The 14,646-nt window shown below is 35.0% G+C and overlaps 1 protein-coding gene across 3 annotated transcripts in view; it reads right to left on the bottom strand.

The window, feature by feature from the left end:
- Window positions 1-14,646, bottom strand: part of GLCCI1 (glucocorticoid induced 1) — a 135,268-nt gene that overhangs the window by 33,031 nt on the left and 87,591 nt on the right. For all 3 annotated transcript variants that reach the window (XM_040965052.1, XM_040965050.1, XM_040965051.1), the window contains exon 3: window positions 9,292-9,381. In XM_040965052.1, coding sequence (XP_040820986.1) covers window positions 9,292-9,381 — 90 coding nt within the window. The remainder of the gene's footprint in view (window positions 1-9,291; window positions 9,382-14,646) is intronic.

Below are 14,646 nucleotides of genomic sequence, written 5' to 3'. Positions count from 1 at the left end.
CACACAGATGCCAGCATGCATAAACGTACAGAGAGAACACGTCGGCGTGCACGCACAGCATACATGCAGAAGGCAGGAGTGATTCCCCAGCCTGTGAACCCTCCCTGTCCCCAGGCAGACACGCCAGCCCACAGGTCGACTCCCGTAAACCTGCTCATCCAAAAGCACAGATGCTCCCCTATCCCCGACAAAAAACCATTCCCAGAAACATCGCTAGCTAGAGAATTTGTTTTTCTTTTTATATTATTTTTTATTGATTACACTGCATTATATGACACTGTCTCATAGTAGTCACAGGATGTGGTTAAGAGCTAGAGAATTTGTATTCACATACTAGCTTCAGCATAGAAATGTATAACTAATAATAAGGCATAACTATGGTAACCGAATCATACACTTAGTTCACAAACCCACTACATTCCTCAAACCTATTATATTCATTTTACAGATGAGAACTACAGAAAAATGAAGCTTACGTTGCGATGTGAGAGTATTAACAAATCAGCCCTTTACTCCTCAGTTTGTAACCTCTCACAGTAACACTTGGCATTGTATTTTAGTACTGCTGCTAAAAGCAATACTATCTTCATTTTCAATTGCCAGTTAACTGCCAGGCACTATGTACTGACTCAGGACCCCGCATATTTCACAAAGCAACTGTCTTTTTCTTCCTTTTTTTTTTTTTAAGATTTGCTTTATTTAAGTGAAAGATGGAATTACAGAGACAGAGAGCTCGCTTCATCTTCTACTTCATCATTCCTAAACTGGCTGTAACAGCTGGAGCTGGGCCAAGCCAAAGCCAGGATCCAGGGCTTCCTTCAGGTCTCACATGCTAGGCCACCCTTCGCTGCTCTATCAGTCCATTAGCAGGAAGCCTGATCAGAAACAGATCATCCGGGACTCCAACCAGTACTGATACTGGATGCCAGTGCTGCAGGCAGCATTACCCATCATGTAGGACCCCAGCCCCATAACTATCTTTGTTAACATTGAAGATACTACGGTCTGTGAAGCTAAAACAGAGGAACAAAAATTCAATGAAATAATTAACTAAGTATATTCTAACCTACTGGTAATTTTATATTTGTTGATGAGTAATTTGTGTGGCCTTAAGAAAACTGTTCCTGTTAGGAGCCTGTGTTGTAGTACAGTGGATTAAGTCATTGCCTGTAATGCCATATGTGCTGCTTTGAGTCCTGCCTGCTCTACTTCCTGCTGCGCTCCCGGGTAATACACCCAGGAAAATACTGGACAATTCCAAGTACTCGGCTGTTATGCACATGGAACCCCAGAAAAAGCTCCTGTCTCCTGGCTTCTACCTGGCACACCCCCAGCCACTGCAACCACATGGGGAGTTAATCTGGACATGGAAGATCTCTCTCTACCTCTCTGTCTATAACCTTTTAAACATACAAATAAACCATTAAAAATCCTATTGGATCTACTTTTCTAAAAGAAAAAAAATTATAAAGCATATTTTAGTTCTATTTAATTTAGACAAGAAAGCTGACTGGATAAAAAAACATAAGCTTCTTGAACTTTTGAGAAAACTCGTTTGACTCCAAAGAAATGGTTAAAAAAAAATCTCCAGACTTTTATCCAGTAGGTTCACAAAAAGACATATCAATTTAAAAGTATATTTTAAAACATCCAAAATTAAACTGTTGGAGCAGGAGGAACACCTTTACAAAAACTAAATCTTAACTTTAAAAAGGAAGATCATATCGATAATACTTAGCAACCACTTTTGGTTGAAAAAAAAAACACTCGCAATCATTTCACTGCACTTCCCCACATGGTTTCATTTAAGAAAATTTATCCCACTAATGAGGTTTCCTGTGGAGATAAAGAAGCAACACATGATATTTCCTTCTTTCCATTATAGGACTTTAGAAAGTAAACCTATCCTCTTCAACTTTACTAAAATTAGAACACTAAAATAGAAAAAACAACAACAACCAAACAAGAGTACACTGATGTAAATTACATCAAAGGGAAAGCTTGCTTACTAATGATTTAAAAAGCAGTGGATTCCCCAAGTTCACAGTTAATCCATAACATCACCTACTGGATGTGCAGGCACCCATCTGGGGCTTCTAAGCATTCCTACGGGTCTTGGAATTCAAGAAAATGGGTGTAAATGTGATTTCTTTGCTCTGCTGTGAATAACAAAATTCCTTCTTTAAAAAAAAAAAAAAAGTTATCTGCAAGAGAAAGAGAAAGTGCTTCCATCAGCTGTAATTGGCCAGGGCTTGGCTGGGCCTGAGTAGGAAGTTCAATCCAGTTCTTCTCACAGGCGTGACGAAACACAACCACTTGAGCCAAATAGGGCAAATAGTTATAAGCATGAAAGGAGATGAAAATTCAACAATATTAAAAGATTAGAAAGCATTTAATCCTTAACCACAGGTGCTTGAGTGATCAGATTCTTGTTTTATTACCATAGGTAGGGAATTTCTCTCTGAAATCCAGTAAGGACTGAGGGAACTACGTAACAAAGCACTTTTACAACTAACTTTTAAAAAATCAGAGTTAAATTGCTGCAACAGACATCATGACATATCACAAAGCCTAAAATATCTGCCACCTAGCCTTGTGTAGAAACAAATATGCACCATAAACTAGATCAACATGCAGTACACTGTTCCCAATGACTGCTACTTGGCATGCCACTGGATGAAAACATTAAATTTTGCTTATACAGTCAGTGAAGACATTTTGAAATTTCCAGTTTTGGGCTACTGTGACCAATGCTATTAATATCCATGGACAATTCTGAATGTAAACACATAACTCAATTTTTTTTGCATAGCTTCTAAAAGTGGATTGTATGCTAAGTTTATGTTTTAACTTTTTTTCAAGAAACTGAAAGGGGTGTCTACTGTGGCATAGCAGATAAAAGCCACAGCCCGAGAGGCTGGCATATGGACACCAACTTGTGTCCTAACAGCTCTACATCTGATCCATCTCCCTGCTAATGGCTAATAGGGAAAACAGTGGAAGATGGCCCAAGTGTCTGAGTGCTTGCCACGCTTGTGGGAGACCTGGAAGAGGCTCTTGGTTGCTGGCTTTGGCCTGGTTCAGGCCTGGCTATTGTGGCCTCCGGAGAACCACTGGATGCAAGATCGAACTCTCTCTGTAGCTCTTTCAAATAAATAAATAAAAACAAACAGAAACTGTCAAAGTGGCTGTACTATTTTATATTTGCAATGAAGTTGCAGAGTTGCAGCCCTCCAAATCCTTATCAACACTTGGTATTAGCTTGGCTTTCAATGTCATTGCAGTATATATTAACTGTGTCTGGTGGGGTTTTAATTTGCATTTACCTAATTCCTAATAACATTATTAAATTTTTTGCAGTCATTTGCCATTTATACATCTTCTTTGATGAAATAATTCTAGTCAAGTGTCTTACTCAGCTTTTAAGTGATTTGTTTATCTCATTAATTTCCAAAATCCTTTTTATAATCTGGCTATAAGCCCTTTATGAAATACATGATTTAATATTTCTTCCAGTCTGTAGCTTGATTTTTCACTTTTCATGGTATCTTTTGAAGTGTAAATGGCAGTTTTAATCCAGTTTTCCTATCATTGCATTTACCCTTAGTGTGTTATGTAAGACGACTTTACCTGGGCCCAGTGCAGTGCCATAGCAAGCTCAGCCTCTGTCTGCAGCACCGGCATGGTAACCAGTTTGAGTACTGGCTGCTCCATTTCTGATCCAGTTCAAGTTGATTTTACTTTAAAATGTCTGCTATCATCTTGCTAATTTTTTTAAACTTGTTGAGAATAAGATACTGAAATCACCAATTTCTGCCATAGAACTGTAGCTTCTCCTTTTACGTTTTGTGCTTCATGACTTGATAGATGCATGCACATTATTCACATTCATTATGTCTTCCTTGTGTACTGCCTTCCATCATCACAATCAGTTCCTACTTGTCTTCATTAGTACATCTCGTTTTTAATTCCGTTGGCCTCACTTACATTAATGTACTTATTACTGTCAGCACGTTTACATTTTTGTATATGTTTTCTCATCATTTTACTTCCAAGCATTTTTTTGTCTGAATCTATGGTATTTCTCTTAGAGACAGCACATAATTAAGTGCTGCTCTTTTTTTCTTCTTTAAGATTTATGCATTTGACAGGCAAGTGATAAAAGAGTAACAGAGAATGATTCTTCCATTTTCTGTTTAATTTCTCAAATGGCTGCAATGGCCATGAATACTCCAAGTTGATTTCAGGAGCATGAAACTACATGCAGATCTCCCAAATGGTGGCAGGGCTCCACATACTTGGGCCTTTCTCCACTACTTTCCCATACATGTCGGCAGGGAGTAGAGCAGCCAAGAGCTGGATTTGTACTACACTATGGGTGCTCACATTACGAGCAAACTCACCAAGCCACAAAGCCAACCTGGTGTCCCCCTTACTTAGTCGTCACTGCCTTTACTTTAGTTTCGTCACCTACTTAGTTTCCCCTTAGTTTGTCACAGCCTCTCCAGTAGAAATGTTCAGATCACTCACATTTTATGAAATTATTATTACAACTGGATTTATACAGGCCACTTTCTTATTCATTTCCTATTTGCATGTCTTCTTTCTGTTTCTCTTCTCCTTTACTGCTTTGTTGGAAAATATTTTTTAGTGTGCTATTTTAACTGCTATTTTTTGTAGTTATTTTCTTACCAACTTAATAATTGCTTTAGAGATAACATGTATCATCATTTATCACATTCTTTAAAATAATAAACAATTCAACATAACAGACACTACATTTCAAAATATGTTCTTGCCCTCCGACTATACATATATTTCATAGAGAATTATGTCCAATAAAACAGTGTTAGAAATTCATATTTATCTACATATTTGCAATACCACTTACTCTTCAATTTCTTTCAATCAATTCAAAATAACATCTGATGTCACTTTCTTCCCATTGTTGAAATTTAGCTTTGTTATAAGAAGCTTAGTAGCAAGAAATTTAATCTTTGTCCAAAAATGTCTTTCATTCACTTTCCATTTTTAAGAATAGTTTCACTGGATGCATAAGGCTTGGGATGATCTTTTTTCATTGCTGTTGCTTTGGTAATCTGAAGATGTGATTTCTGACCGCATCCCTTGTTTTCAGTGAAAAGTTAGCTATTAAAGGTATTATTTTGTTTCCTATGTCATCAGTTACCTTTTTCTTTGGTTTGCCAATGTCCGTATTTACCTCTGACTTTCAGCAATGTTAAGTATCGTGTGTCTACTTATGGTTCCTTTTGTGCTCTTCTAAAGGTTGGGGTTAGTTGGGCTTCTAGAATTTGCAGAATATGTATTTTATTAAAGTAATTTTGGCTTTTTGACCATTGTTTATCCAAAAAATTTTTTGGCTCTGTTCTGTGTCTTCTCTCCCAGGTCTTCCAGTATGTATATGTAAATATTCATGTGTATTTTGTCCCACAGTACTTGGAGGCTGTTGATTTTTATTTAATTTGTTTTTCTCTGTTCTTCGAGGGATATAAAGTATATTGACCTATCTTAAATTCACTAATTATTCTGCCATTTCAAATGTGCTCTCAAGTCCATCTGGTGACTATTTAATTCTAAAATTCTGTTTGCATTTTAAAAAATGTCTCATTATGGAAATTATTTTCTGAATCTTTGTTGTCCCATTTTTCTTCAATTCTCTTTTATTGGCTTAAGATATTTATTTGAAAGACACAGTGACAGGGAGATGGAGAGGAGAAGGAAGACAGGGAGAAGGAAAACAGGGAATAAAGGGGAGAGAGAAAAGAAAGGAGGAGACAGAGGAGAGACAAAAGGGAGAGAAGGAAAACCAATGAATATCTTCCATTTACCGGTTTACTATCCAAATGGTTCACACAATCAAGCTTTGGTCAGGCAGAAGCCAGGAGCCTGGAACTTCACCTGGATCTACAATATGGATTGCAGGAGCCCAAGTATTTGGCTATCTTTGGCTGTTTTCCCAGGCACATTAGCAGGGAGCTTAGTGGGAAGTGGAACAGCCAGTACTCAGACAGTGCTTTCATATGGGCTGCCTGAATCACAGTTAACCTGTTATACAATAACACCAGTTCCTCCACTTAATTCCCTAAACATATTTTCCTTTAATTCTTTCAAAATAACTGCTCTGATTATCTTTGTGTGGTAAAAGTTACATACTGAGACACCTAATAATTAAGATGCAGTTTCTACAGACTCTCTTTTCCTGAGTATAGGTCACATTTTTGTTTGGTTTTTTGCTATGAGCATCTCCATATTTTTGTTGGACTTTTTAGATAACATACTTCAACAACTCCAGATTCTGATTTTCCCCTGTAGTTGTTTTAATCTTATTTGAGTAACCCAATGTCTCTTGAATTCATAATCTCCATTATTTTAAATCCGATTTTAAAAAAAAACAGTGTTACTCTTACTGTTCTGTTGGGGACTGGTTAGAAATCTTCTCTAAGCATTTCAAACCAATAAAGCTCATTCCCCACTGTTAAAATCTGTATGTGGATAGATGAGCATACCTATCTTTTACAGATATCTGCCTGGTTTTATTTCCATCTACTTCTAAATCAAAACTCCACTGGTAAAGGTTGGCTGGACGCCCACCTTGTTCTCTACTGTGCATCTGCACACCTCCTGTCAACTGGGGTACAAGGGGAATTCATTAAGCACCATGAAACCCCATTAATGCCCAAGTCTGTTGCATGACCCAAATTGGATTACCAGCTAAGACTGGCACTCATGCAGTCCCGCAGTTCACTTACCCTGAAGATCACTATTTTAACCTAAAATGTACCATGCCAAAATAAAATGATCCCTCTGTAGTATGGGCAGCAAAGCTGCTGGCCGTAAAAGTCGGTCCCATCCTGGGTGAAAACACCCAACAGAGCCGGGAATAAGAAAATGGATAGGCGAGTAGCACTAGAGAAAAACACTGTGCACACTAGTACTATTCTCACCTTAAGATCACTAGTTCCATGAATAAATACCTTAGTGTTTATTACTGATTTCCAGAGCACCAAAATGGCAGATTTGATAAGTTTTGTCCAGTAGTCCACGTTCAATTTTGTTGTTCATCTTATGCTATGTGTGGCTATTTCCTTTTTTGTTCTTTTTGTTGCTGCTGGGAAAAGCTGGTTTTGTCCATGTGTTTGTACATAGGGTAAAAAGGAGTTGTAGATTCTCCTAACTCTGTATAATATAAAGAAGCTATAAAAAATTACAACAGAAACAGGCAAAAGTCATCTTTATAGACTGTTTATTCAGTCCAGACACTCCAACATATTAGGGTACCTGAGAAAGTTTATGGACCAAAAGAACGGGGAAAAGCATTTGTGAGCAACCTATCCAACAAAGAATTAATAGTGAGAGTATATCAGCAATTTTAAAAAAACTCAACAATTTTTAAAAATCCAGTTTAAAAAAGGCCAATAGATCTCAACAGAGCATTCCCCAAAGAGGAAAGTACAGATGGCCAACAAACATATGAAAAAATGTTCAACATCACTAGGTGTCAAGGAAATACAAATCAAAAAGACAGTAAGATACCACTTCACTCATCAGAATGACTGACATCCCAAGACAGAGAGTTAACAAATACCAGTGAGGGTGTGGAGAATGACAAATATTTACATGCGGTTGGTGTGAAATAGTATGCCCAGTATGGAAGATCAGCATGAAGATTTCTTAACAAACTAGAAATAGATGCCATATGATCCAGTATTTATATTTCTGGCTATGTATGCAAAATACAGATACCTGCTCCACCATGTTTATAGTAGTACTGTTCACAATAGACAAAATATGTAATGAACTTTTTGTCATCAGATGAACAGATGAAGAAAATGTGCCATATATACAAACAGAAAAAATATTAAGAAGAATGAAACTCTACCATTTTGTAGCAAAATGTATACAAATGGAGGACATCATGTTGAATAAAATAAACAGGACACAAAAAGATAAATATTGCATGTCTTCCCTTATATGTGGGAACTAAAATTGAAAAAAAAGAAAATCAAAACAAAAAAGAAATGTCTGTGTGTATCAACATTGCTGCAAATATAGTTTTATCTAACTAGGTTTTACACCTTTCTTTGAATGTTATATTACTATTATTTTAACAACTTGTGATTACTTTGAAATTCACTGCATTTGGGTGAAACAGCCATTTTTCTACTTGATTATTGTTTATAACCCTCACCTATATTTCTACTATACTAGAGCATTAACTCAATGTAAACTGAAGACAGTTTAACATTAAAAGTTTGTGGAAAAGTTATTAAATATTAATTTTGGTAAACAAAATGAAATCCAAGCACATTGGGGGGGGTCTTCAAAAAGTTCATGGAAAATGTATATTGTGAAGAGCTATTCAAGGATTTCAAAAATTTTTTGTACCAAAGTTCTCTTTCTCCTACATTTTTCTATAAGCCTTATGAAGTATCATCTTAAGTATATGAATACAACACTAAGTAATATTCAAGTTATGGTAGATGAAAAACGGGTGAAAGAAATGTTGATGGTTACTCTGGAGGTTTTGAAAAAACTACTATGGCTAGCATTTCATGTAATTGAACTTAATATTGTTCAGAGAACAGGGTCAAAATGAAGTAGTATTATTCTGAGTTGAAAGCTATGACACATTTAACAACTTTAGCTGAAACAACTGAACTGATTCTCTATAATGTATTGACCCTAATATAGATAAGGTAATCATATTTTAAGAGTATTTGTACAAGAGACGGACCAGAAACAATCAGAAGAGTGTAGATGGATAAAAGATAAAATTATCAGAAGAAAATTCAAAACATACAGTAAAGATTTTATACACCTTCTTAGTCACAATAATTAAAGGAGTAAGTCACAGAAACGACTTCTAAAAGATACAGGTTTCATAGCATTGTTGAGTTCTGCATGACAGCCATAAGCTGATTATTCTACCAAAGTTATTTTAAGTCAAAAACACTATCCTATCATTTTCCCAAAGTTATGAGCTACAGCCCTAAATACAAAAAGCTGAAGGGAGAATAAAAGACAACTAAAATGAACAAGACATGGAGATTATTACATAAAATCAGCCTTTACTGGGATAAAGCAAATAGTACACAACAGAAATTTATAAAGATATAAAAGACCCAAATAAGGTAAGTTCAGATTTGTTCACCAAAACGTAGAATGTGATTCTTGGACTCCAAAAGATACAGAAAGTTTTCTATTCAGAAGGTAGTAAGATAATCTGCTAGCACCAACACAGGTCACACACTGGAAACAGGAGCAGCTTACCTCTTTGAGTTGGTCAGCACTTCCCCAGGACGCGGAGCGCTGGTGTGATGACCTCTTTTCTCCTCCCTCCTCTGCCCAACAGCTGGGTGTCTTTAAAAAAGGAGGCAGTGTGAAAAAGAAGGAATTGTGTCACTATCCCTAAATTCAAGCAATTATAACATGCTTCAAATTCTAAAATATATTAGAATGGAACTATACTAAAATCATGTAAATGATGAGATTTTCATCATGTGGAATGCTCAAAACACTTGTTAAATTCTGAATTACAAACAACTAATCAAAGCTGTCAACCTTGTTTTTAAAACACTTGATACCTTCACATGAACAGGACTAGTGTCTTAAAGTTACTAATTCAAAGAGAACTCATATTGGTGTTTAAAGATAAGTACAAAACTAAATATGAAATGGTACTTCTACTTAGTATGACACGGTATGAACCGGACTCCCTCACAGTGACAATATAAACAACTGACATATCAACTGTCTACCTCTGCAGAGGACTGATACTTCACTTTCTGAATTCAGGAAAGAGAACAGCATTACAATATCAATTGAAAAGAAAAAATCAAGCACCATTATACAAAAGCAAAGTTACAAAGTTGAAAGCATAAAAAAAGCTCCCATAAATATAACATCAATGAACTGAGCTAAAGCTAAAGAAAATTGAGCTACATATTAGAAAGCATAACCACTTTTACCTAAGACGTCACTATCCATTATTAAGACAATACACTAAAAAATAATATAAGAAATCCCAACTAGTGCCATAAAGCACTAATACCAATGATCACCTGAAACTACAGCAATTAAATAATATCAAAGTTAACATTAATATATGAGAAGACTGCAATGAGCATTAGGGAAATTAAAAACCACTATTTAACAATCAAAAGTAAATGATTATCACAATAACCATATATGGCTTTAAAAATTTTTTATAATACATAAAGGGAAAACAACTTCATTTCTGTTGAGGCCACACTTGTGAATCGTGTAATATATAAACCGTTATGAAGTTCTCAGTTCTACTTTATATAGCTCAAAATTCTTTGGATAGAAAATTAGCATCTCTTAAAAAAACCACATCCCAAAGTGAAATCTGTAACAACAGAATGCTAGCTGAATACAGACATAAAATGCTTGAACCCAACTCATTAAATCTGAATATTTAAGTAATATTCTGAATTTTGAATTAGGAAAATAATACAACAAAAAAAGTTCCTTCATTTTATGTAAATAACAGCCACTTCCAACTGGCCATTCTGTCTACTTACTTAGACCAGAACTTCAGAGGAGTGCTATCTATAATGATGGATCCACTGGAAGTTACTAAGCATTATAAAAAGAGAGAGGTTTCAGGGTCAAATAAAATTTGGGAAAAATTTTGTAACGCCCCTCTACTCAACGTAAGAGTCAAATCAGTATTTTGAGAACACTCTCACAACAAACTACTCAAAAACAAAAAACAAAAGCAAACAAAACAAAAACTTGGTGACCTTTCCCTATTTATCTCAGAACACCTACTCTGCAAGCATGCTCACTAACGTCCTGTGATTTGCTCCTCCACAGCCGCATGCGATCAGTATTAGAATTTACTGTTCACAACAGCTTGTTCCTCAGCCACTGCTTCTAAGCGCGCTCCTCCTTTCTACTTTCCACCCCTGGCCTACCAGGAACAGAAAATTAACTTTTTGCATACTTGAGAAGTGCAGAATTAAAGACTACCTGTAAGACTGCTCACTGAAAAACGGTTGTTTAAAAAATAAATAAATAAAACTTTGTTTTTTCTCATCCCCCAGAAGTTTCAGAAGTCCAGCCCATTAACCTTTCATTCTAACACAATGTCCATACTCTCAAATGGCTTCCTGCGTGAGGACCCCTCTGAATGAAATATAATCCTAATCCTGCTAGCACAGGCTCCAAAGTGAATCTACACTAGAGAAACTACTTTTGGTTACATCAATTAAGAAGCTTAACATATTGATCAGTTTGTCATTGTTTATCTTTTCTCACAAGCCAGCAAGGGTCAAGCTTCTAGGCCAGGCACAGTAACTCTCATCAGGACAACACTGTCAATATGCGAAAGGTTAAACTCCCCACCCCCACCAAACAAAAAATCCCGGAAAACAAAAAGTTAACTGCTTCACAAAATGCTTTTAATCCTATTTAAAACCTTAAAATCTATTTTTCAATGGTCTGTCCATGAAATTTAGTCTAATTTACAATCTAATATGCAGGTATGACTACTGACTGCTGATTATTTTAAAATAATAATATACCATAAATAACTCTAGCAATAAGTTGGATAGGATTAACTGAAAGATCAATAAAATGTAAACAATAACCTGATCTGAGTGAAGGATGAAGGAGCACAGAAGATTATGATTCTAACATTATTATTTGCTTTTCTGGCTACAGTGATACTCAGATATAAATAGCTGCTTCAGCTAACAAATATATAAAAGCCAATGTTTAGCTGAATAAAAACAATGTGAAGGTTAAGACTGCATTTGTTTTATGTACAACAGAGCCTTTTAAAAAGTGTTTTTAAAAAATTCAGTGACAATAACAGTTACGTGCTCAAATTTTCATTAAGCTCCAACTATATACCAAGTTTGTGTTCATTAAGTTAGCCCATTTCTAGAAACAGTAGAAATGGACCTACTAATTTGAAGAGCCATTTCTTATTTGCAGGATTTCACAGTAGATGCATAATAGCTACTTTCCACTGAATGAATTCTGACCTACTAGAAATAATTTACTGAATTTCAGAGCCCTTTTCTATTCTAGTGTTATTTCCATCATTTGTATATCATTTCCTATCAGTTCAGATTTAATGTTTATAGTTGTCTAATCACTTGTTGACACTACTAATAACTTTTACTACCCATCAAACTCAGTATTATTACACTTAAACCTATTTGCAGTAAAACATGGATTCTAAATACAAATGTTGCTAACATTTATGGGCATTTATTATGTCCTAGCACTGTGCAAGAAGCGTAACACAGATTATTTTATATAGTCCAAAATGCAGCAGGCACTCAGAAAACTTTGCTCTTTGTTTATACTATTTCCCAACAATATGTTAGCTCCTATATCATTCACTTATTCATTAGTTTAAGGGAAATAACTATTAACACCTGGAGAAGTACAATGTTTACTCATCTTAGATCCTTAACAATGATCTACTTCTAAATTGTGATCTTGATTCCATCATCTTAATTCTTAAATCATGCTTCCAACATACACATGGGTTTTGCACTAAGTGCTTTTAAATACTGCCACAGGTTTTCCAATGGAAAAATTATGGTTATCAAACAGAACAAGTGGAGAACCAACGTGCCAGACAACAAACGTGAGGGAACCAAGCTAAGAGTAATTATTTGAAATAAATATCATCTATTTCATAGTTTTATGAAATCCAACTTAAAGGGCAAAGCTGTGGAGAAGAGATGAAGGGAAACAAGTTAACTTTGGTATTAGTGACATGTTTCTGGTAAAGGCAGGAAAACTGTAAATAGGAGTACTGGAAAGATCCTGCACTACACACCCTTTAGTTTTGCCCGAAATGAACACACCATCTCTTAAAAATTAATGATAATTAATATGAATTCCTGATAATCTCAGAGAAACATTTAAAGCTGCTGCATAAAATACTAAGCACTGGAGTCATAGACTAAAATATTTTCAGCAAGGCAGCTAAGTATATCATTTTAGCAACCAAAAACCTGACTTCTTGAGACAGAAACAGGACTACCTTGGTGGAACTATTCCCCGCTCTGATCCTGTAGTTACTCAGTATCTCACAATTGCATCACGGGTGAAAGGAAAGGTGGCCGTGCACTTACTTAACAGCCAGTTAGGAACAAGTTCCACAGTGCCTGAAATGCAACTGAAGGGGCTAAAATGGCCTAATCTTCAATCTTGCTTCAATTTCACGAGGTTCCCCACTTTCAAAGTGTTTCAGCAACCATTGCTGTTTGGATTTTAACAGCAATCTCTTCAACAACAACACAGGAAACTCAGTTTTATCAAGTGTAACTTTTGACCAGGAAGTGAGTTTCTGATCTGAGTGGTAAAAGTGAAAGTTGCCATAATATCTACTAAATGAAATACATGATCTATTTCTATTTCTTGATTAAGTTCTCTCCAAACAAGCTCCTTTCAGGAACAAAGGAAAAAGCTGAACATTTCATTTCATTTCAAGTCGACTTCATTGAATATTAGCTAAGGTCAAATAGTAGCTATTTCAACTTTTTCAAAAATAAAAATAGATTTCTTACATAGAGGTAAGATTATAAATTCCCCTATACCAAATCCTGATAAAATTAAGAAGAACTTAAAAACTATTTAATAAAATGTATGGTATGTTTTGTAGATCAAATATTTAAATTAATTTACATATGAATACTCATTCATGGAGGTGTTTAATCAAAAGAATAAAATGGTACACTTCACATATAGAGATAAATGAGAAATTTTATTTTACCACTTTGATTATGAAAAAATATTACCCCTAAAAAGAAAACATGAAGACTTTTGTCTAAGTTCTAATGAACCCTTAGCCCTCAAAGAAGCTAAGCTTTAAAATTCTATGATAACAACTGAAAGAGATCAAGGTTATGAAAGAAATTACACTTTTTCTGAAGAGCTACAATTTCATCTATAAAATTTAGATCCAAGTGACAAGCTAAGATATTTACAACATGCTAGAGCACAGAGCAAGTAAATCTTACAAAACCTTTCTAGTAAGCATATTAAAAATTGTAGAGAAAATAAATTCATACTTTATTTTTGAATATTAAACAAGTACTAATGATTTCATTGCCACTGTATTTAAGAACTTAACTGTGATTACCTAAATGCAATCATGACCTAAATACTAATCTATTAAAAAAAATTCATCATATATACGAATTAAATCAAAACATTCCAAGATGAAACAGCATTCCTGATTAAATAAGAGAAAAATAAAGCAATGATTTATACTTGAAGCATACAAAGTATAAAATATAATCTCCAGTAAAATAAACTAACATTATAACTACCAAGAACAAGCCATGGCATTCACCACAACAACCATCAGTTTACATGGCTCTGAAAGTGTTAACGAATACAATTTCAAGAGAGGACATGTATCATAGGATAAATGGAAGGGAAGCAGAACTGCACTCTATAGGATTGTATATCTGGAAAAGAAAAAGGAATTAACTGAAAAATTACTTGAAATACAAAAATTAAAAACTGAAAATTCCATGTAAACAAATGTGAAAGTAATGGGATATTTTAAACATAACAGCAATTGGAAAAGACAAAATATAATGTACAAACTAAGTATGAAATGTGATCCTA

Source organism: Ochotona curzoniae, unplaced genomic scaffold (genome assembly GCF_017591425.1).
Source record: "Ochotona curzoniae isolate NIBS_2020 unplaced genomic scaffold, NIBS_Ocur_1.0 scaffold_3835, whole genome shotgun sequence".
In the NCBI taxonomy this organism is placed as follows: Eukaryota; Metazoa; Chordata; class Mammalia; order Lagomorpha; family Ochotonidae; genus Ochotona; species Ochotona curzoniae.
Note: the sequence above shows the minus strand (reverse complement) of the source record. Positions and strands in the feature narration are given on the sequence as shown.